Source organism: Zosterops lateralis (genome assembly GCF_965231275.1).
Source record: "Zosterops lateralis genome assembly, chromosome: 10".
Lineage (NCBI taxonomy): Eukaryota > Metazoa > Chordata > Aves > Passeriformes > Zosteropidae > Zosterops > Zosterops lateralis.
The window spans coordinates 9,924,584-9,944,528 of NC_139770.1; the positions used below are offsets into that span (position 1 = coordinate 9,924,584).

A 19,945-nucleotide genomic window follows, 5' to 3' on the forward strand; every position below is an offset into this window, starting at 1 on the left:
GGCGCAGACGCCCGCGGCGGGGAGCGGCGCCGCCCCGCTCTGGCACCGCGCCTCCTGGCGGCCGGGAGGAGCAGGTACAGCGGGCGGGGGGCGATGCGGGGGGCGAGGCGGGGGCCGCGGGGACCCGCTCGGGGCTGGGGCCGCCTCCAGAAGCGGCTTCTCCAGGGACAGTGTCCTTGGGTGGAATGAGGGGCACATCGGCCCGGGCCCGGGGAGTGGCGGGGGGAAGCAGAGCTGCAGGCAGGGTGCAGGGGCTGCGGGACAGGGCGTTGTGCCGTAGGACACGGAATCCTGCGTTGGCTGCAGACCCGAGGGGTGCCGAGAGGGGCCACGGAGGGGATTGGAAACATCGAGCATCGAGCACCTCTACTATGAAGACAGGCTGAGAGATTTGTGGGTTTTCAGCCTGGAGAAGAGAAGGCTCCGGGAGATCTCATGACAGACTTCCAGTAGGTGAAGGGGGCTCTAGGAAAGATGGAGACATTTTTCAGCAGGGTTTGTTGCAATAGGACAAGGGGTGATGGCTTTAAACAGAGAGGGTCGATTTAGACTGGCTATAAGGACGATTTTTTTTACAATGAGAGAGGTAGAACACTGGCACAGATTATCCAGGGAGGTGGTGGATGCCCTGTCCCTGGAAACACTCAAGGTCAGGCTGGATGGGGCTCTGAGCACTCTGATCTAGTTGAAAATGTCCCTGCTCATGGCAGGGGTCGGACCACATGACCTCTAAATGTCCCCTCCAATCCAAGCATTCTGTGTTGCAGGGTAGGGAAGGGTGTTCAGCTGAGAAGCTGACTATGAGATACCTTTGCCTGTGACCCCCCTGCAATTCAGAGAAATAATCTGTTCTGTGAACAAGACCAATGCAGGGTGGTTTTGAGCAGAATTATGTTTTCAAATGTCAAACAGCAGAGGTCAAACTAGGTTCCTATTTCAAAATACCCTGTGGCGTTTAAAATTACTACTTAAACCCAGAACAGTGTGTCCATAGAGACTTTGTTCTCTTTGGGTTTTTTTCGGAGTTGTTATCTTTGCCAGTTTTTGGTCAGAATCATGTGATTGAGAAATTCAGAAGAGAAATTGTTTTTTGAAACATGGAATCTAGCGAAGCCTTTCCCTCCTCCCTGTATATCTGCATTCTTTGGAGCTGTGGGTATTGGGGTGGGTCAGCAGTACACAGGTGCCTAGTGGCAGCTGACTGCTGCTAAACAGGTTACTTGTAACAGGGCTCTTTTACACAACAGCACTTTCTTCATTTGATACTCTTGTTAGAGTTAAGGGATAGTAATTATCTCTGGAATCTATACGTCTTGCTCATGGTTGGTTGAAATTGGTCACTGAGTTCCAGAGACAGAAAAGGGAGGAGCAGATGGACTGACAGGGTGATCACAGAGGATGAACTTCCTTCAGAAGCCAGGCAGTAAATGCTGATAGGAAAATCCACATCCATTTTCCCTGCTCACAACAGTCACCTTTATTACTGTCATTACACAGTCGTTACTGTCCATATCTCCCCGAGTTTTCTCTGGGAGCTGTGCTGAGGCTGCCATCCTAAAGGTGCCTTCCTTCACCATGACCAAAGGATACCTTGTTTTAGGGTCTGCCTGCTTGCCTCCAGAGGGGGAGCTCCATTCGAGACTGCAGGGACTGTATTGCAAATGCCCTTGGGTAGGGATAATTATTTCCATACATGACCTTGCACACACCTCCTTCCAGCAGGAACACTCCCACATTTCTTTAATTGCCCACATATTCCATATGTGCATTTGCTAAAATAAACACTCTGTGTCAAGTGCAATATCCCGAGTACCTGAGACACAATGAGCTCTGGTGCTTGTGTTCCCTGTCACAGCTCTGTCCTGCAGTGCTGGGAGCCACCTGCACTGAAATACTGTGCAGGCTTTAAGAATGAGAGATATTTCTAGAAGTGTTACTGTGAAAGGCAAGAATAAGAGGAATGAGTTGAGGCTTTCTGTCCTCAGCTGTGTCCTGTACTACAGACTGTTGACAAGGCCTTGCTCTCTCCATTTACACTCTTTATCCATCTCTTTTTAAATAAGGCAAAAAATGTGTTTCTGGATGTTCCCCTTGCTGCTTCCTACTGTCTAGAAGAGAATGGCTCAGTTACTGTCACAGGACACCTCCAGCTGGTGAGAGATTTTCCCTTCAGGCAGCAGAAACTCGTGACCACGGTGCTGGAGGCTGACAGTTCCACCCTGTTTTCTTCTCTCTGTTCTCCATGGGCAGCAAAAGTTCAGACATGGAGTTTTGAACCCACAGATCTGAAAACTTTTCATAACATTTTCCCCCAGGTGAGACTGGATGACAAGTGATTGATGATGAGTAGGAGGTTCTTATAATCAGGATATGTTTCTAAAGCAAATATGCCATTGCCAGATTATCAAGAGCTACTAAAATTAGAGGTCCCAAAAGATGTATTTTTAAAAAAGCATTATGTCAAACTCCCATGAGGCTGTAGGGTCCAGCTCCATCTGGGGACTGCGTCACACTAATAAACAAATGCTCTGTTTACCCCAAACAAACGCATGATCTGCAAAGGTGGCAGATGTTACCTGTTCTCGTGACAAGTGGAAATCAGACAAAATCCAGATTTTTTTTGTCCAGATCCACATCCATGAGTTGTGTTTATTATACCAACAGGATGCCAGGTGTCTGCTGTTCAGCACAACAGAAAACCAGGCACAAGTTGTGATCCTGAAGAGTATTTTCTTTCTGTGTTCAGAATGCCTGGGGCTCACGAAGGCAACCATGCAAACATCAGTTCTTGGTTTGCTGTGTGGCTCTGGGGAGTGTGTCAGCATCCAGCCAAGTGACAAAGCTTCCACGTGGCACTGAGAGCTACAAAGAACCAATATTTTAACTGCATAAAGTCCAGTATGACTCAGCTGTGCTGTGTAACACTGTGTGTGTCTAAAGCACCCACAGGCTGTAGTAAATTTTGGGGCTGGTTCTTTCCCGGGCTCTTCCCACACCTTTTCTGAGCACCAGTTGTCTCCTCACAGAAATGAGACCTCATGGCTTGTCTGCCCAGTAACCTCTGCTGTTTCACTAGAAGGAATTGCAGAGGATTTCACCTGCTGAACATGCAGAAATTCCCAGGATGAAGTGTTAAAATTACCAAGCAGAAACAACACCCAAAGGATCAAATGCTAAGTGTACTCGAAGATTTAAAGCCAGAAGGGACTGTCTAGTCCAAGCTGAATGCTGTGAGCTGTGGAATATCACACCTGCTTTGATCCCATATTTATAGATATATAACATACATTTACAATTGTTGACCTCTATTGGCACTCCTTAAATTTTAACCTGGAGGATTAATGTCCAGTTTAACCTCAGTGCAGACCCAGAAGCTCACATGTCCATGTGTGACCACAAGCTTTTTATTGATTTTTTTTATATGCTCTCTAAATTGATGTGGGCATTGACAATAGTTAAGCAACAATGACTATAAGTAACATATGCAAAACAACATAATGAAGCAGGGGAAATGGAGAATTTTTTTCTTTAAGAAATTTAAAAAGTTGCTGCTGAGCAACATCCTGGCTATTTCTAACTTGGGGAGCTAATAGAATCTTGCAATTCCTGATGGAAGAGCTAAATTAGATCTGTTAGATGCTTTATCTGCAAGCTCCATTTCACCAGACATGGTCTTCTAACAATCGCAATAGTCGGAATGACTTGATTTCCTCCAATATGTTTACTGTGAGAGTCAGCACAGTCTGATGCTCTGAGACCTAACGTGCCACGAACAGGCAGTGTTTTCAATCAGTGCAGGAGGCTCTATTAAAGGAAATTTCTGCCTGATGACTGGATCCAAGTTGTTCCACACTTGTATACAATTATGATGTATGAGGAGTCCTGATCTTTTCATTAAGCACCTTCGGAAAAATACGTAATTATTGTTGTTATCAAGAACAGCAGTATAGAACTGTGTGCTGTACTGGTAAAATAAACCACATAGAAAATGTCAGGTCAAGGAGTGCTTTTTCATGTATGCAGCATATAGTGTTCATTTCAAGTAACAGTTATAGGGAATTTCCATTGTACAGACGCTTGGTTTTGGTTTCTGAAGCATCAGACAACTCCAGAGACATATCTAGATTTTATCTCCGATAATAATTTGTCATTGACTATTCTCATTCGAAAGACAGCAGCATCACTTTTTCCTTTTTGAAGTTTCATTTCACTGCATTTAGTTGGAAGGCACCTCTTATTCTGCTGTCTTTTTCACACTCTCCTCACAGTGGGCGGTGGAACAGAACCCTCTTTCCGTTTCTGTCTCTGCAGGTGTGACCCATGCATGAGCTGTCCCTCAGGGACACGTTGTTTGTTTGGTTTTTTCCCCTTTGCCGCCGCATTTTCCTCATCACGCCCAAGGCAGGATTTGGTGAGGGTTATCTCAGCAATCATTGTGTTTTTTACCAGCGCTTTTAAGTCAGGGGGACACCGAAAGCTCCGGGCCGCGGGAGGCTGCAGCTGACCGCCCATCATGGCGCCCGAACGCCGCGGTGCACGCTGGGAGCTATAGTCCGCCGCGACGCTGGGTGCGCCGGGGAGGCGCGGTGCACGCCGGGAGCTGTAGTCCGTGGGCGCGGCGGGGCGGGGCGGGGGCGCTCGCCCCTCCCGCGCGACCGTGTCGCGGTGGCGGCGGCGGCGGGGTCGCGCGCGCCCGGGATGGAGATCGGGCCCCACGCGGGGCACGCAGAGAGCAGGTGGGGTCGCGCGCGGCGGGACACGCGCGGGGGCGGCGGCGGGTGCGCGCGTCCCGGGGGCGCGGCCCGCGTGGGCGCCCGTCGGAGGCGGGACACGGCGGTGCCGAGCTGTGGGGCGGCGGGTGCGCGCCTGGGGGCGGCAGCGGCCGGCGTGGGGTGGCGCACACTCGTGTGTGTGTGTGTGTGTCTGTAAGTGTGTCTGGGTGTGCGGGCAGGAGGGCGGGCGGCAGTATGTGCCCGTGGTGCCCGGGCAGCCGTGGGGATGCACAGGGGATGCTCCTGGAGCGCTCACGGCCTGCGTGGGTGTGTGGGAGGGTGTGCACACACAGCGCCAGGGCACAGGTGTGAGGGGACGTGGGGGCGAGCAGGGAGTGAACAGACCCCTCGTGAGTGGGATCGCTGTTTGCAGAGCGTGACACTGCCCCCGGCTCGGTCTCTCGTGGGAGGAAGGACACAGTGGGCCGGGCTGTCAGGGCCGTCACCCACCCGCGGCCAGCACATCGCTCTGTTCCATGCCCTGGGGAGGAGTCTTGGCCGCTGGAGGGGCAGTGACAGCCACCGATGTGTATCCTCCCTATCTGATGCTGTGCCCCACTCTGTTCCCCATCACCCATGGCCAACACAGCAGCTGCCAGGCGTCTGCCTCACACACCTTGAGCTTAAGGGCGAAACCACCCCGCCCTAACGCCGCACTGCCACCATTCCAGTGGCTCTGGAATTTTATCTCCTGCCCTTCCTGGAAGTCGTCAGCATCCCCTCTTCTAGGTGCTGAATAGACATTTCTTTATTATCTCTTTATTCCTGAAGGCGAGGCCCTGCACCGGCACATGGCTGGTGGTGAGCATGGTGACCTCGGCTGTGTGGTCTTCCCATGTGCTTCAGGCCTGGTTTTTCTTGTTAGCATTTCTGAGCAGCAGAGGCTGTTTCCTGGAGGTGTTTGGATGGCGAGTCCTATTTACTTCAGGTTTTTACATGTGTGTTGGTTTTTGCCCTGGCGCTCACAAGCCCAGGGTGAATGTTGGAGGGAAATTGGAAGTGTTGGCTGGGGAGCAAGGAGCAGCTGAAACTTGATATAGGCAAGAAGCATTCCTTATCTGAGGGGTTCAGCCGGTTGCTCTATTCCTGTTTGCCATATCAGCTGGGAAAATGCTACTGGTGCTTTTAAAGCTATAGCACAGGTTTGGGGTGCCTTCTGATTTGCACGGTTGGGGTTGTTCTCCCTCTTTACTAATGTTTCAGACACAGCAGGTTCCAAAAGGTAAAAGGAATTGACTGCATTCACTGCTTTGTCTTTCCAGGCTCATGTTTGTGCAGTTTCTTGCCTTTGCAAGCACAAGTCCTGCACTACCAGACTCTGCCATCGTGTGACTAATAGGGCTGGGGTGGTGCCATCCCCAGCACTCCCCCAGGGACAAGGAGGGCATCGTCCCCCCACCAGAGCTGGCACATGCAGGAGCCTGCTTGTTCTCCTGCTGGCACAGATCCTTGGGGAGCATCCCACATGAGCCTTACACTGCCTTGTCCTTTGTGTGATGTGCTTAGCATTTTTATTCCCAGTGAGATGCCATTTCACACTGGATTGTGGCAGTTACTGATAGTGATAAGATAAAGATCACTGGATCTACCTTCCCATGGATTACGAAAATGCAGAAGCAAAAGTTATTTTGCTGAAGTCCATCCTTCTGCCAGTACAGGAGAGGAAAATGAGGCTCTTGTGCTGGATTTTTCCTCCTAGCAGCAGGTCTGAAATGCATTGAGTGGTAGGGCAGTGATGCCAGTGTCCAGGGAGGACATTGTCCTTGAAGGCAGGAGGGTTAGTGCTGTCCTGCTGGGCAGAGAACAGGGCTCTTGGGGTGCTGCAGAGGACACAGCAGTCCTAGGGGGAGCAAATGGGCCAGTGGTCAGCTGGGCAGGTTAGCAAAAAGCTGCCACCTTTGTCTCTGGCACCAGCAAGACCCTCAGGGACAACAGGGCCAGAGGAGAGGGTTCGTAAAGGAAGCCTGTGCTGTGAGCAATGGAGGGATGTGAGCAGCCGCTCTCAGGGACGTGGGCTGTTGTGGGAATCTGCTGTGCCTGTCACTGCCTCTCGCTGCCTGCACGCTTGTCACAGGCAGGTCCTGTGCAGTGTGAAGCCAAAGGGACTTGGGTCCACAGGTTGTGGTCATCTGCTTATGAGAGACTTAGCCAGATGAGCAGGTAAAGCTATCTGCCATGGGAAGGTTAAAAAAACACCTTTAATCCATATATTCTTTCCTCATCCTTTGCCAGTGAAGAGCAAAAATGCATCAGCAAGCAGCACTTCTGGGCTGTGTTTGCTGGGGGCATCTTTTGTGGTTGTGCCCCCATTTTATATCAGTGCCAGCTTTTGGCACGGATGCAAGTTACCCTGTATGTCCTTTTTCCAGCCAGCCTGCTCAGCTATTGCTGCCCATCCCTGCTGGGCTGGCAGAGCTCTTCTGGCTTCCTCTGCCTCATCAGCCACTCCCTGTGACTGCAGATGAATTGTACGAAGCCTGGCTTTCTTTAATCCCTTTTCCCAGCAGCGCTGAGCCTGCCGGAGGAGGAGCAGGCGGGGGAGTCCAGGGAAGGGGCTGTTGGTTGTCTGGGAGATTTGGGGACAACGAGGCGGGAGCAGGCTCTGTGCAGGGCAGGTTACGTGGCATCTTCGATTTCTGCAGGAGGAACTGACAGCCAGCACAGGAATGAGTGTCCTTGGAGATCTGTCGGAAGTCCCTCCATAACCTCAGCATCCTTAGCCCAACCTCTTTAGTGTTCTGAGAAGGATCAGGAGAGTCTTCCAGGTGGAGATCAGGATTGAAGCAGCCATTGCTGGGTGCCTCCTGCAGAGCACAGGAGAGACACAGTAGATGATGTTTCTGGCATGAAAGTTGAGCTTCAGTTTTGTTTTTCATTTTTGAACACTGGCTACCTGTGTGATTGCGTTTCAGAAAGTAATCAGGGTTTGGTTTTATTTTAAATGAAGGAGTCAGCAGCATGGCTCCCTGCCTCTGCTGTGAGTCACATTTGCTGACTTTGACCAAAAGAAGTTCCTACCCTTGCTGCCATGGAGGGGCTGAGAAAGCTTTGGAAGAGCAAGCAGTATTCCCTGTTGTCAGTAGTGGCAGCATTAAGCCATTTTTTGCTACAAGGCTTGATTCTGTCTTTTATCACTCCAGTGCAAAAAGTTCAGTTATGTTTGGGACAGTTCCCAGAGGCAGGTTGATGTTGATGTACTTGAAGATGGAGTTTGTTGTGGTGAAGAAAGGAGATCCAGTGCCAAGTTTGTGGAACTAGTAGCTAAAATTGGAGGCTGGATCAGAGGTTGTCTTTAAGGGAGGAGAGATGCAGCTGAGATCTCACTGCTGCTCCACAGCCCCTGTAAGCACCCTTGGCCCTTCTGGCTGAGGGAATCAAGCTCTGCTAGATCAGGAGAGCAGAAGCATGTGTGGTTCCTGCAGGGGAGGCTCTGGTCTTGTTCTTTAATACCCTCTGGGGTATTACTCACTTTGCCCTTATTGTAATTTGGGGTGTTTTCATAATGTAATATGAATTGGCCTTATCCCATGCCAGACTTTCTATAGCACTAGCAAAAGAGAATTCTCCTTATTCAGGAAAAAAAAGCAGATTTCTTAATAATGCTCTGAACACCAGCAGAAAAGGGAACTTGGGCTTTTTCCATCCCTCCTGGCAGCTGAAACCCAGGCTCTCAGTGGGAGGGGAGCAAACCCTGCTGCTAATTCAGGGTTGCCCCAGAGTCCAGTGAAAGCTGAAATGTGGTTAGCTGTGCTCTCTCAATTTCCCTGCCACCTGCAGCCAACTGTATGGGTTGTCATTTCTTCAGCCTTGTGTCACTGTGTGCTTTTCAACATGTTCCAGCCCAGAAACAGTTGGGGTTTGGGTATTAGAAAGGTCTTGTGTGTCCAACTTGTGACCTGCTTTAGGCCAACAAGTCCCGTAGGATACTTACTGTCCTACCAGGATTTAATTCACTTTTGGTGGGTTCAAGATCTCTGCAAAGGTGCTTTAATTATGTGGCTTATTCTTTATGTGCTTCTGTGTCCAATGATTTAACATTTCGAGTTTATTTTGTTCAAGGATTGCTTACCCTTAGTTTCCCCATGCTAGGAAAGAGCCATGGATCCTGGTTTCCTACCTCTTGTGCTGCACAAGTCCTTTAATGAGACCATTCATTTGGAAAGGCACATCTCCGCATGTGCTACCCTCAGATCCTTGTGTGCATCATGTGCTTTTTATAGCATGAAAGAACATGGGAGGGAGTTCCCCTGACTCACTGACTTGGAATATCAGTGGAGTGGCTGAGCTTTCACTTGCATTTCCTAACTCTTGAGTGTTAGGAGTATCTTAGGGAGGAGCTGCTGATCTTTTGAGCTCAGTGGCTGCAGGTGTTCTTTGACCAGGGACTGCCAGTTCCTCTCTGGGCATCCACAGACAACGAATATCTGCATCTCTCAGGGCAGGGATGGGAAAAGCCCATAAATTCAGCAGAGCTGGAACATTTTTTTATGTCTCCCCAAGCTGTATCTCCTTCAGGAAGCTGTCTTTTATTTATATCTGTGCATTTTTCTTCAGTCTCTTCTGAGATAAAGCCCTGTGTCTGTTAGTCTAAGTGCAACATCAACATACACGTGCTGCCACGTGCACTGCAGGTCTGGTTATAGCTCTGGTGCTGTCAGAGTGACAGGCTTTGCTGGTGGGATGGGTTGGCTTCTGTGTGGTTTAAGCTTAGGTGGGCACTGAAAGTGGTGATGTTTCCCTCATGAGGAAGGGAAGTGAATGGGGACCTTGAAGCGGAGCCAATAATTAATGATCTGCTTGTTCAACTAATCAGTTTGGCAGTAGTGAGCAAGTCTCAAAAAGAGAATATTGGTGAGAAAAGCTTTGTTTTAATATCCAGAAGTATGTGGCCTGCACTTTGATACCCAAGGAGAGCTGTTTTAAATAGTATTATTTATTTTAAGTTTTTTTCCTTCTTTTCCCCCTTGTGTTTTGGAAATCCAATTTAGTTTTGGCTGTGGCAGGGAGTAACTGCTGAAACAACATCTCACTTGCCAGTTTCTTGCCAGTTGAAAACCTGAACTTTCACTTTAAGGTGTCAATTAGGGTGCTCTTGTTACAAACCCTGCAGAGACTTTTTTTTTGTTATTGACACTCCTAACTGTACCTTGCAACATTCCTGTTCTTCTGAGAGAGTGTCTCCTATTTGAATATGTGTTTTTGACAGCTGCTGTTCATTGGGCGACATTGTCAAGCAGCTTGAGTGGGAACCTCAGTCATCCAAAGCTTCCTTCCCCAAAGCTGTTTTTGCTTAGTCAAATGATTTTACCTCTCTGCACCATTGCTCCTGCTTTGTGGTAGACAATGGTGATTTCTTGCTATGTGCAGGGCAGCCAGAGGGGATGATAGTAATGAACTGTTGTGTGTACTCTAGAGTTCAGCAGCAGTTTGCTAATCTCTGTCCATAACATGGTATTTTTTTTCCAAGTTGTGCCTGCAGCAGGTCAGGGCACAGAGAGCAGCTGTACAGCTGGAGATGCAGATGAAGTGTCACCTCCCTGGGAGAGGAGCACCTCTGCATCCTGACAGGGCTGGAGGATCTAGATGTGGTAAGCACTGCTCAGAGAGTGCTGCTCTGTAAACACAGGGTCTGCTCAATGTGACAGCCCTCACACCCTTCCACACAGCTGCTGTGCTCCTGAGGGGCTGCTGCTCTCTTAGAGAAAACATGTCAGTGAAGCAAGAATCTGCTAGAAAAGTTAATCCCCAGCTTTTTTGGCCAGACAGGGCATGTAATACATTGCAGGAGCCATCAGTCTGTTCTGTCTGTCTCCTGGTGATGGCTACCACTCATCAGAAGAATCATTGCAATATGACCTGATGTCCACAAACCATGTATGGGAGACCACCAAAGGTTTCAGCCTGAACAGAGTTTCCTTTGAGAGAGTATAATATCATGTTCCTGTTGTGAAGCTCCTCTTGCTGTATCTCTGATATATCTTGCTGTGTTCCTCTGCAGGAAGGAGCACTGGAAGCTCCTTGGCAACCTGAAGACCACAGTGGAAGGTTTGGTGTCCATAAGCAACCCGAATGTCTGGTCCAAGTATGGCGGCTTGGAACGTCTCTGCAGAGACATGCACAGCATCCTCTACCATGGGCTCATCCATGACAAGGTATGGCTCTGTCCTGCCAGCACAACTGTCTGTTTGTCTGTCTGTCTGTCATGGCCTCCGTGCCTGTCACAAGCAGGTGCTGTAGCTCACTTCTGTGCTCATAGCAAAGTGGGCACAGCGCTTGTAACAGGGTGGGTGGGAAGTGATCCAAGCAGGGACTAAGCTTGCCTGGTAACTCCTGTGGTTGTCAGAGGGACTTGGGTGCACGTTCTTTCTATCTCATCTACTTTCAGTATGTTTTTTCTAAGTAGTTGTGCCTCCCATGCTGAGGCCATCCCCTCTCTCCTTCCTTTCTGCTGCAGCCAAGCGATTAAATTGCATTTGCAGTGAGTCAGCCCCATATCATCTGCACTTGGACAAGTCCCCAGCGAGGCCTGGCAAGAGAAACCTCGCATCTTTACTGTTTCTGGTTAGCTGTGTTAGTAACAGGAGCTGGCAGCCAACCCCGCGCTCTGCGTGAATGGGATCACTCTTTCCAGGCTCTTGTTGTGCCTGCAGTTGCTCACCCAGCCTTCCCCCCTTCCATGGCTGCCTGGAAGAATTTCTTTTTCCCACTTGTGTGCAGAGGCTTGAAGATCTCCCGTTCAGCTTGCAATTACCAGCACGATTAATTTACAGTGGAAAGCTGAAGCAAGGCTGCAGGGCTTGCCTGGGGACAGGCTTCCCATCAGTGGCTCTGCCACCCAGAGAGAAGAGTTCTGCACAGAAGAGCCCCAGGCAGCTTGCACAGGCCAGCTGAGTCCCAGATCAGGAAAACTGGACCTATGCAGTGCTGCACCCACGCTAATAAACCTCCAGGAAGAGCCAGACTGGCAGGTTGTCTGAGCAAGGAGCTTTGCTCCCTGGATTTATTACATTTGCAGACAGCATTAGTTGAGGTGCTGCTCTGTTCCTATTAGTCCCCAGCTGCATGAACCAGGGACCCTCTCTGGGAGATCAACAGAGAGAGGAGCTACATTTTCCATGTGAGGAGTGCAGTGCTCCCTTCTGACAGACCTGCTATTCACAGGCTTCAGGAAGTGAGGTTTAAATGCTTTATACTCATCTGTCTGTTGGTAGCAGTTCATGCCACACCTGCAAAGCAGGATGGTGTGTTACCTTCTTCAGTGATTTTACTATTGGCAAAGACAGCTCTTCCACTCAGGAATTTCTCCTGATCAGGCATGTGTGGCACCAATCAAGCAATAGCAGTTGCAAATAGAAGCCCGTAAAAATACAGCTTCCAAACAGCAGTTGGCTCATAGTTGCTCCAGCAAAACATTTCTGTTTACTTTTTATTTTTTTGGCAACTTTTTTGCCTACAGTTGGGAATTTAAAAAATGGTGAAAAAAAAATCCATATGTACACATTAAGAAAACTAGGATAAGGGATTTTTTAACTTTGAAATTAATTTTGTTTGTCCAGAAAACTGAATTCAGTCTAGAAAACTAAAATTGCCATGTTAGTTTTTTAGTCTTATAAAACAAACTACTCCCCCGCCAAACTAAATAAACCACCAAAACAGAAGCCATTCCTCTGTCACTTGTGAAAGAGGAAATAGGGATGGAAGTAAAAATAATCAGCTTTTTGGTGACGAGACACTTTTTGGGTCTGTGTTTACAACCAATAGGATGGAGAGGAAAACAGAAACTCTGTTGCAGTTCCTCTCTAAGGAGAAGAATAACTAAGAAAACCCTTCATTGTTTGAATAAAGCTGAGGCAAACAGCATGGCCTCTCATGGTGGCAAGGGACTAATGAGGATGTGCTCACTTAACTGGCACTTGGGAGATGGTACCTGACTATGCCTGTCCTGGGCAGGTGTGCTGCAGACAGAAAGATTACTGGCAGTTTGTGAAGGACATTCGCTGGCTGAGTCCGGGCTCTGCTCATCACCTGGAGAAGGTGGGTTCTGGTGGGGTGGCCTTTTGTGCCCAGGGGGAGGGGAGAGGGCAGCTGGGCTGGAGCCTCACCCATGGGACAGTGGTGCCTGGGCTGTTGTGAGTAAAGTGGCTCCATGGCTTGTGGAGGCTGACACAGACATGTTTTTGGGTACAAGCCGTGTCCTGGGAGCTCAGTGTGGCTTGGGCTGAGACAATTGGCTGCTTATTTCTCCCAGGCCAGTCTCCAGTTCTGCTGGGCTGGGTGCAGCAGGCATCACCAAGGGAACTGGCACAAGCAGTGCTTGTGTGTGTGCAGGGGCGATTCATGTGTCTGTGCAGATCTCTAAGGGTCTGGGCTGTCCCATTTCTGGGTTGTGACTTCACCGTGCATTTATTCTCCCATTCCTGATTTGTGCCAACCACTGGCATGTGGGGATGCTCCTGGTCCTCGGCTGCCCTGTACTGACATCCATGGTTCCTGCTGTGGATGGGCATAAAGGGCTGGCCACTGGTGGTCCCTGTGTCCAGCCTGCTGCTGGGGGAATGGGGATGTAAATCAAGTCCAGCTCTGCAAGCTGCAGCAGCTCAGGCATTGCCATAGCCTTTCCCAGTTAACGTGTCAGCAAGAAAATTACTGTCACCACCGGGGTCAGATTGGGTTTGGGAGCATGGGGTCCCTCCAGGCCAGGGGCAAGGCTCCTGGTGGGAGAGTGTGCATGAGAGATTCATTGTGCTGGTGGCTGCCAGAGGACTTTGGTCACTGGCTGACCTTTGAAGCATTGTTCCTGCCTGGTGCCTTTGATTCCCTGGTGGCTGGGAAGCTGCTGGGACATGCCCTCTTTCCTGCTGATGGTGACTGGCACAGGAAGGTTGCTGTTATTAAGGGGACCAAAGCCATGTGGTGGAACAAGCCCTGCTCCCCTTGTTGCCTCTGCCTGCACTAACCTGTGCCTGACATCCCTTTGCAGTTCATCAGCCTGCAGGAGAGTGGCCAGCGTGACCCTGAGGGCCCAGAGGACCAGGCCATTGCACAGCTGTGGCTGCAGCACAGCCTGCAGTGCCACTGCCTGTCAGCACAGCTGAGGCCACTCCTGGGGAACCGGCAGTACATCAGGAAGTTCTACACAGGTAAAGAGCAATGGGCCTTTTCCTTCTTACTAGGGAAATATCTAGCTGGTGGCATTTCTAAGCTGTGTGGGAGGGAGGACAGCAGAAAAGTTGGTTTGCATGTGAGCAACTGGTGTGTCAAAGTGTGTGGGTGAAAGGGACTACCTTGAGCAGCATTTTTTTCTCCCCAGATACTGCCTTCCTGCTCAGTGACGGTCACGTCACGGCCATGCTGCAGTGCCTGGAAGCTGTTGAGCAGAACAACCCCAGGCTTTTGGCTCAGATCGACACCTCCATGGTGAGTTGGGATCCCAGATTTTACATCTGGCTCTCCCCAGATGCCAACTGGCTGTGGCTGCTCCCTCAAGGTCACATTCAGGGCATGCAGAGCTCTTGGACAAGGAGCGGGACTTGGAACTAGTAAAAGTTGCTCCAAGAGGGGAGGAGATTGGGGAACTGGTCCTTATCCTGCCTGCATGACCTGTAAGGGGTCAGGGTGGGGGAAATGGCAGTGTGGAGCCTGTAGTGGGACACCTTGGTTCAGGCTTGGACCAAGGATTTGAGTAGAGGACCTGAGGACCAGTTCCTTGTAAGAGGCACCTTTAAAGCCCTCTCCAATAGTCCCAGGCTTCAGGGCTGGCACACAGAGCTGCCTGGTCATGAGGGACAGTCACCCTCTTGAGGGGATGGGCAACACCCCAGGACACCTGCATGGCAACTCCTGCTCATTATGCCAGTGACCCCCTGTGCAGCCCTGTGCCAGCTACCTCCGCTTCAGAGGAGGGAAACAGCAGCTGCCTTCTTTGCACAGAGTCCCCAGAGGAGACCAATTAGTGAAGCTTCATTAAATGGGAGCTGTGTTCTTTCAGCTTGCCGGCACGTCACTGCCATCCCTGTGTGCATCAGATCCTTCTGCTGGGACAAGAGAGATGTGTGATCACAGTGGTGAGGGACACAAGAGCCATCTGCCAGGAGCGCTGGGGTGCCTGGATCATTTCACTGAGAGCCTGGTAATTTTCCAGTGGGAATCTGTCCTGTGAACAAAGAGCTGCTTCCCTTCTGTGCTGACGTGTTTTTCCCTCCCCAGTCTCATATTCCCAGGGCTGCCACATCGTTTGTGGTTGGTGACCAGGCATTTGCATGTTGATCCCTTTCTGTTGCTGCTCTTTTGACATGTAGCCCCATAGATGCTGGTTTATTGATGATGCCACCTCTCTTCAGCTTACCAGGAAGAGTGACAATCCAACTCCAGTGACCAAGAGTCAGAGCCTGACTGCCCTCCCTGCATCCCCGTGTGTCCCTGCTGCCACCTGCACACAGCAACGTTGCTTTGGGTCTTTCTCCAGCCTCCAACATCCAGCCTCCTCTGGCCTCTCAGGTATCAAGGGTAGGCTGGGGAGCTTAGGGTAGACCCAGAAAAGACTTTACCTTTTTATCTGCCTATGTATTTGTTGGGGTAAATGGGTATGGAAGACTTCTGCCCATGATGGGAGGGAGGGAGGGATTTGCCTGTGGTGGGTGGGCATGTTAGTGTGAAGCCACAAGCTTATTGCTACAGGATATGTCTCCTTGTGTCCTTGTGCCAGAGTGTGTGAAATCATGCTCCTGCCTCTGTCCAGACAGGAGACCAGTGAGTTCCTGTGGCAGCTCCAACTCCAGCCAGCCCCAGGAGCGCTGCCCGTCCAGCCGGTCCTCCTCCTTCAGCGAGGGCAAGTCCCCTCTGGAGCAGCCCAGCTCTGTCACCCACCTCCACATCCCCTCATCCAAAGACCCCTTCTCTCCAGCCAGCGAGATGAGCTCCAGCACCACCAGCCAGAGCGAGGATACTTGGACAGGGAGTCAGGATGATCCACAGAGTGATGTTAACGATGGGCCGGAGTACCTGGCCATTGGGAACTTGGGACGCCGGGGCCGGGCATGCAGCAGCACCAGCACCAGCAGCACCAAGAGCAGTAGCTCCAAACTTTTCTCCTCCAGCAGCTCCCAGAAACTGGACTCACTATCATCCCTGGGGGAGCAGGGGGCAAGTGGAGGTGGCAGCAGGGGCCTGAGCCTGTTGCGCCGGTCCAGCTTCTCAGAGGGACAGTCTTCAGTTCCACAAGGCATCCTCAAGAAGAGCCACGTGCGCTCACACTCTGACACTAATGTGACTTCTGGGAAGTTGCACGGTAATGGGACAGCTTTTCTGGGATGGCTTTTGGGCGTGGGAGTCTCTGGTTATGAGGAGGCTGATGCTGGCCACTCCCTTGATTCCATGGATCACACAGGGTAGAGGGGCAGTGGACAAGTGGTTGGTCTTTTCCCTTAGCTTTTCAGCTCCACACTGGAATGATGGGATGACATCTTGCTTCCCAGAATGCCCTGGGCTGGACTGTTACTGGTATTGCCAGCTTTTACTAAAATCTTAGAAAATGGCAGCAATGCTGTGGCATCAGCTGTTCTTTTCCACTGGCCTTGCCTGCCTGGCATATGGGACTGGGGTCTGGGCTCCTCCAACTTTTAGGATGTCATCCCACTGGCAACCTGCTGGGTTCTCCTGTGATCTTGAATGAGTGAATACATGGGGATGGGGAGAGTGGGATGTGAGGGGACAACCAGTTTGTGGAAGTTTGCCCTGATGCTGCCTTCACTGGAGAAGTGGAGGTCCTTGCTGAGTAGTAACTAGTCTGTCTCTGTTTTCTCTCCCTTAATGCTGCCCTTCTCCTCCTCTGTCTGCCTAGGAGGCCTCAGGGATATCACCATTATAATAGAAGATCCAGTGGCAGGTTTGGGAGCCAGTATAACAGCCCTTCATTAGTGATCATTGCATCAAGTTCAGGATTGCCATCAATCCATTAGTGTTCATTTAGAAAACCAAAAAAATAATCTTCTCTGTGTCCCAGCTGATGCTTTGAAGCGTGGTCTGGTTTATGCATGTGACCTGACTGAAATCCCAGCTTGGTTTGTGGAAGCAGTGGACCAGACCCGGAAGTGTGTTCAGCTCCCCTGCATGGCGTTAGGGAGTGCTGGCCATCGAGTCTCTGAGCTGCATCCTCTGTCCTTCCCTCCACCCACTGCCTCAAAAACCAGGAGAGGTTTTGTCTCTTGCCTAGTGAATATGGGCTGGCAGCTAACCAGGCATGGTTTTCCTTTTATTTTGTGGATCTGTGGTACAGGGAGGTTTGATGTTGGCTGATTTCCAGTGTATGTATTCACAACTGAGGCTCCTGGATTTGGGCTCAGGGCAGGCTTTACCCTGAGCAGAAATAGTGGGGTGCTGCCATCCCTTTGCCCCATCTGCAGAAAAAGTCACCAGCTCAAATAAAAAGGGCTGTTTTGTTTTGCATCTAGTGAACAGTGGCACTGGGTTTGTTAAGCTCACATCTAGGTGCTGAGGGTTCTTCCCTCTGGGAAGGCTCCTCCCTGGGGGTGATGGATGTTCAAAGAGATGTGTCCAGCCCTATTTCCTGCTCCAACAGATGATGCTGAGCACTGCCTTGCTTTACCTTCCAGCAGTAGGCTCTGTCATATGTGGCATCCCCATGCATCCACCCCATGAGGTGGTTTCTGCACTGAGGTGGCTGGACACCCTGTCAGGCTGCAGTGAGTAGCTGTGAGAGTCTCCTACCCTGACAAGTCTCTTGTCTCCCAGTCTGTGGGGTGGGTTGATCCCAGGCTCCGTCCTGGTGACTGCTGCTTCATGGCCTTGACAGGGAGAGGCTGGTGTTGATGGGCTCAGGAGCCTCCAGCTCCATCAGAGTTATAGCACAAAGCTGGGAACAAAAGCAAGTAGGAGGTTGAGAGGACAGGGTTCCCCTTCAATTATGCTCAGGATTTTCAGCTGGCACCTGCCCTGTATTCAGAGCTGTATGCTCCTGTCCCACTCCAGGCAGGGTGTTTTCAGTCTCCTTCAGCAGTCCTCTGTCACCCAGCCACTCCATCCAGGTGCTCCCTGGGGCCATGGCTCTTTGTAGAGCACCACCTGTTCTTGGTCTCTGGTCAGGCCAGCTCCTGGCAGTCTCCACTGGCTCAGTCTGGCAGGGAGTTGCACCACAGTGCCTGCATGGGGCAGAGCCCTGCCCACAGCCTGTGTAGGTCACCTTGAGCACTGCACCCAGGCTCCAGCGCTGTGTGTGGGGAATCCTGGCTTACAGTGCAGCAGGGCATGTCCTTCAGATGCTTCCTTACACTGGTGTCCAGGCTGCTTTGCAGGGCAGGGACCCACACAGATCCTTTGGCTGCTTATGATTCGCTGTGTCCCCTGTTCTCTGTTCTGGGGGATAACTCTGCCCTCAGAATGCTCCCTCAGGAAGAAAGGGCTGGCAGGAGATGCTTGCTGGAGCCTGTTGTGTCCCCCAGCTCTACTCTGGGGTAAACAGAGGAAGGCTCAGGACGTGACTGTTCCACATCTCTCATGATATTCTCTCTTTCATTCCCCTTTCTCCTGCCTGAAATGCCTTTCTAGTTTTGTCTCCTCCTGGGCTTGCCCTCAGCTGTGGCATGGAGCAGGAAGATGTCTTTCTTTATTTCCGTCCATTTGTGCCTGTGTGTGTGATGCCAAGCCACTTTCATTTCACCCTGTGCAGTGGCAGGGCACCTCTGAGGTACTGAGGTGTGTCTGATGTCATCTTCCCTTTCAGAGTCCCATGGTGATCCAGGTGGAGGGAGAGGGCCGGTCTCTGCTTCCACACAGAGCAGTGAACTGAGCACACCCAGCTCCCTCTACATGGAATATGGTGAGTACAGCCAGCCTCAGTGGGGACACTCAGTCCTGGTCAGGTTCCTCCATGGGCTGCAGTGGCCTCAAGTGCTGGCACCTGCTTGTGGGATGCTGTCTGGGTGCTGGCAGGGCTTGGTGGCATGGAGAGAGCAGCTCCTTCCCTCATATCTGTGTCTCTTGCTTTTCTAGACTCTGGGCAGTACCTGAGCTCAGGGGAAGGGATGTTCAGGAGACCTTCGGAAGGGCAGTCCCTCATCAGCTACCTCTCTGAGCAGGACTTTGGCAGCTGTGCAGACCTGGAGAAGGTGAGGGAAGCAGCAGCAGCCTGTGTGTATTGGAGAATGTATCTTACTGCAGGTTCAGTGTCATACTTCCTGCCATGGGGAGGATTGTGCTATGGTATTGCCTGCTGTAGAGCTGTGCACAGAACTCCAAGGCTGAGCTCCTTGGTGGTGTCTGATAGCTGGGATCTGTCCATCTTTCATATACATGGCACTTTTTACCAAGTCTTCCTAGTTTGTCCAAGGCATAGCTTTGAATGCTTTTGCTCTTGCAGGAGAACGCCCACTTCAGCATCTCAGAGTCCTTGATTGCTGCCATTGAGCTGATGAAATGCAACATGATGAGCAGGCAGCTGGAGGAGGAGGAAGAAGACAGTGACAAGGAGATCCAGGAGCTTAAACAAAAGATTCGCATTCGGCGCCAGCAGATCCGCACCAGGCACCTGTTCCCTACCTGCCAGGAGATGGGCTCAGACAGTGAGTGATGTGTTTTGGGCTCATCAGCTAGTGGGATGCGGGTTTTCTATCCACTGCCTATCCTATAGCTGCTTGCCTTCCTATCTGTTCCTTGGAAACAGTTTAATTGCTACCAAGGTGATGCCAAGATGTGTGAAACTTCTGCTGTTGAAGACCATAATGTGACAGATACCATCCATTGATAACGCTGCTGGCACTGAGTTATGGAATGTCATTTCATTTTGAACCCATTGTGTTTTCCATCCTTGAGCTCCATCTCTCCTTTCCCTGGCCATACCTGGCTATCCCCGTCTCCCATAACTGTCAGTAACGCTTTGGAGCACTTCCACTAATGACCTGGCTGTGATGCCTTTCTCCCAGGTCTCCTGGCAACAGACAGTGGGTCCCAGTTCAGCTCCCACGGTTCAATGCGGCTCTCTGACTCTGGCTCTGCAGAGGATGTGGAAGAGTATGAGATCCGAGGTAGGAGGGAATGGCCGTGTTGGCTTCTTTCATAGAAACAGAATTCCTGGTGTCGTTGTGTTGGGGTCAGTCCTGCTGAAGAAGACCCTGTCCCTCTGGCCTTCAGGATAGCTTTTCCAAACAAATGGCTGAATT

General features: G+C 50.8%; 1 protein-coding gene across 4 annotated transcripts in view; it reads left to right on the forward strand.

Moving 5' to 3' along the window:
- Positions 1–25: 25 nt before the first annotated feature.
- Positions 26–19,945, forward strand: part of RUBCN (rubicon autophagy regulator) — a 30,325-nt gene continuing 10,405 nt past the window's right edge. For 2 of the 4 annotated variants that reach the window (XM_083868536.1, XM_083868537.1), the window contains exons 1-12: positions 4,671–4,736; positions 10,771–10,924; positions 12,723–12,806; positions 13,753–13,912; positions 14,083–14,189; positions 14,761–14,901; positions 15,113–15,269; positions 15,511–16,059; positions 18,511–18,606; positions 18,780–18,895; positions 19,147–19,348; positions 19,709–19,810. In XM_083868536.1, coding sequence (XP_083724662.1) covers positions 4,699–4,736; positions 10,771–10,924; positions 12,723–12,806; positions 13,753–13,912; positions 14,083–14,189; positions 14,761–14,901; positions 15,113–15,269; positions 15,511–16,059; positions 18,511–18,606; positions 18,780–18,895; positions 19,147–19,348; positions 19,709–19,810 — 1,906 coding nt within the window. In that variant the 5' untranslated portion in view covers positions 4,671–4,698. Of the gene's footprint in view, positions 75–4,670; positions 4,737–4,900; positions 4,922–10,770; positions 10,925–12,722; positions 12,807–13,752; positions 13,913–14,082; positions 14,190–14,760; positions 14,902–15,112; positions 15,270–15,510; positions 16,060–18,510; positions 18,607–18,779; positions 18,896–19,146; positions 19,349–19,708; positions 19,811–19,945 lie in introns of those variants that run through there. The other 2 variants (XM_083868538.1, XM_083868539.1) reach the window with 2 other exon arrangements.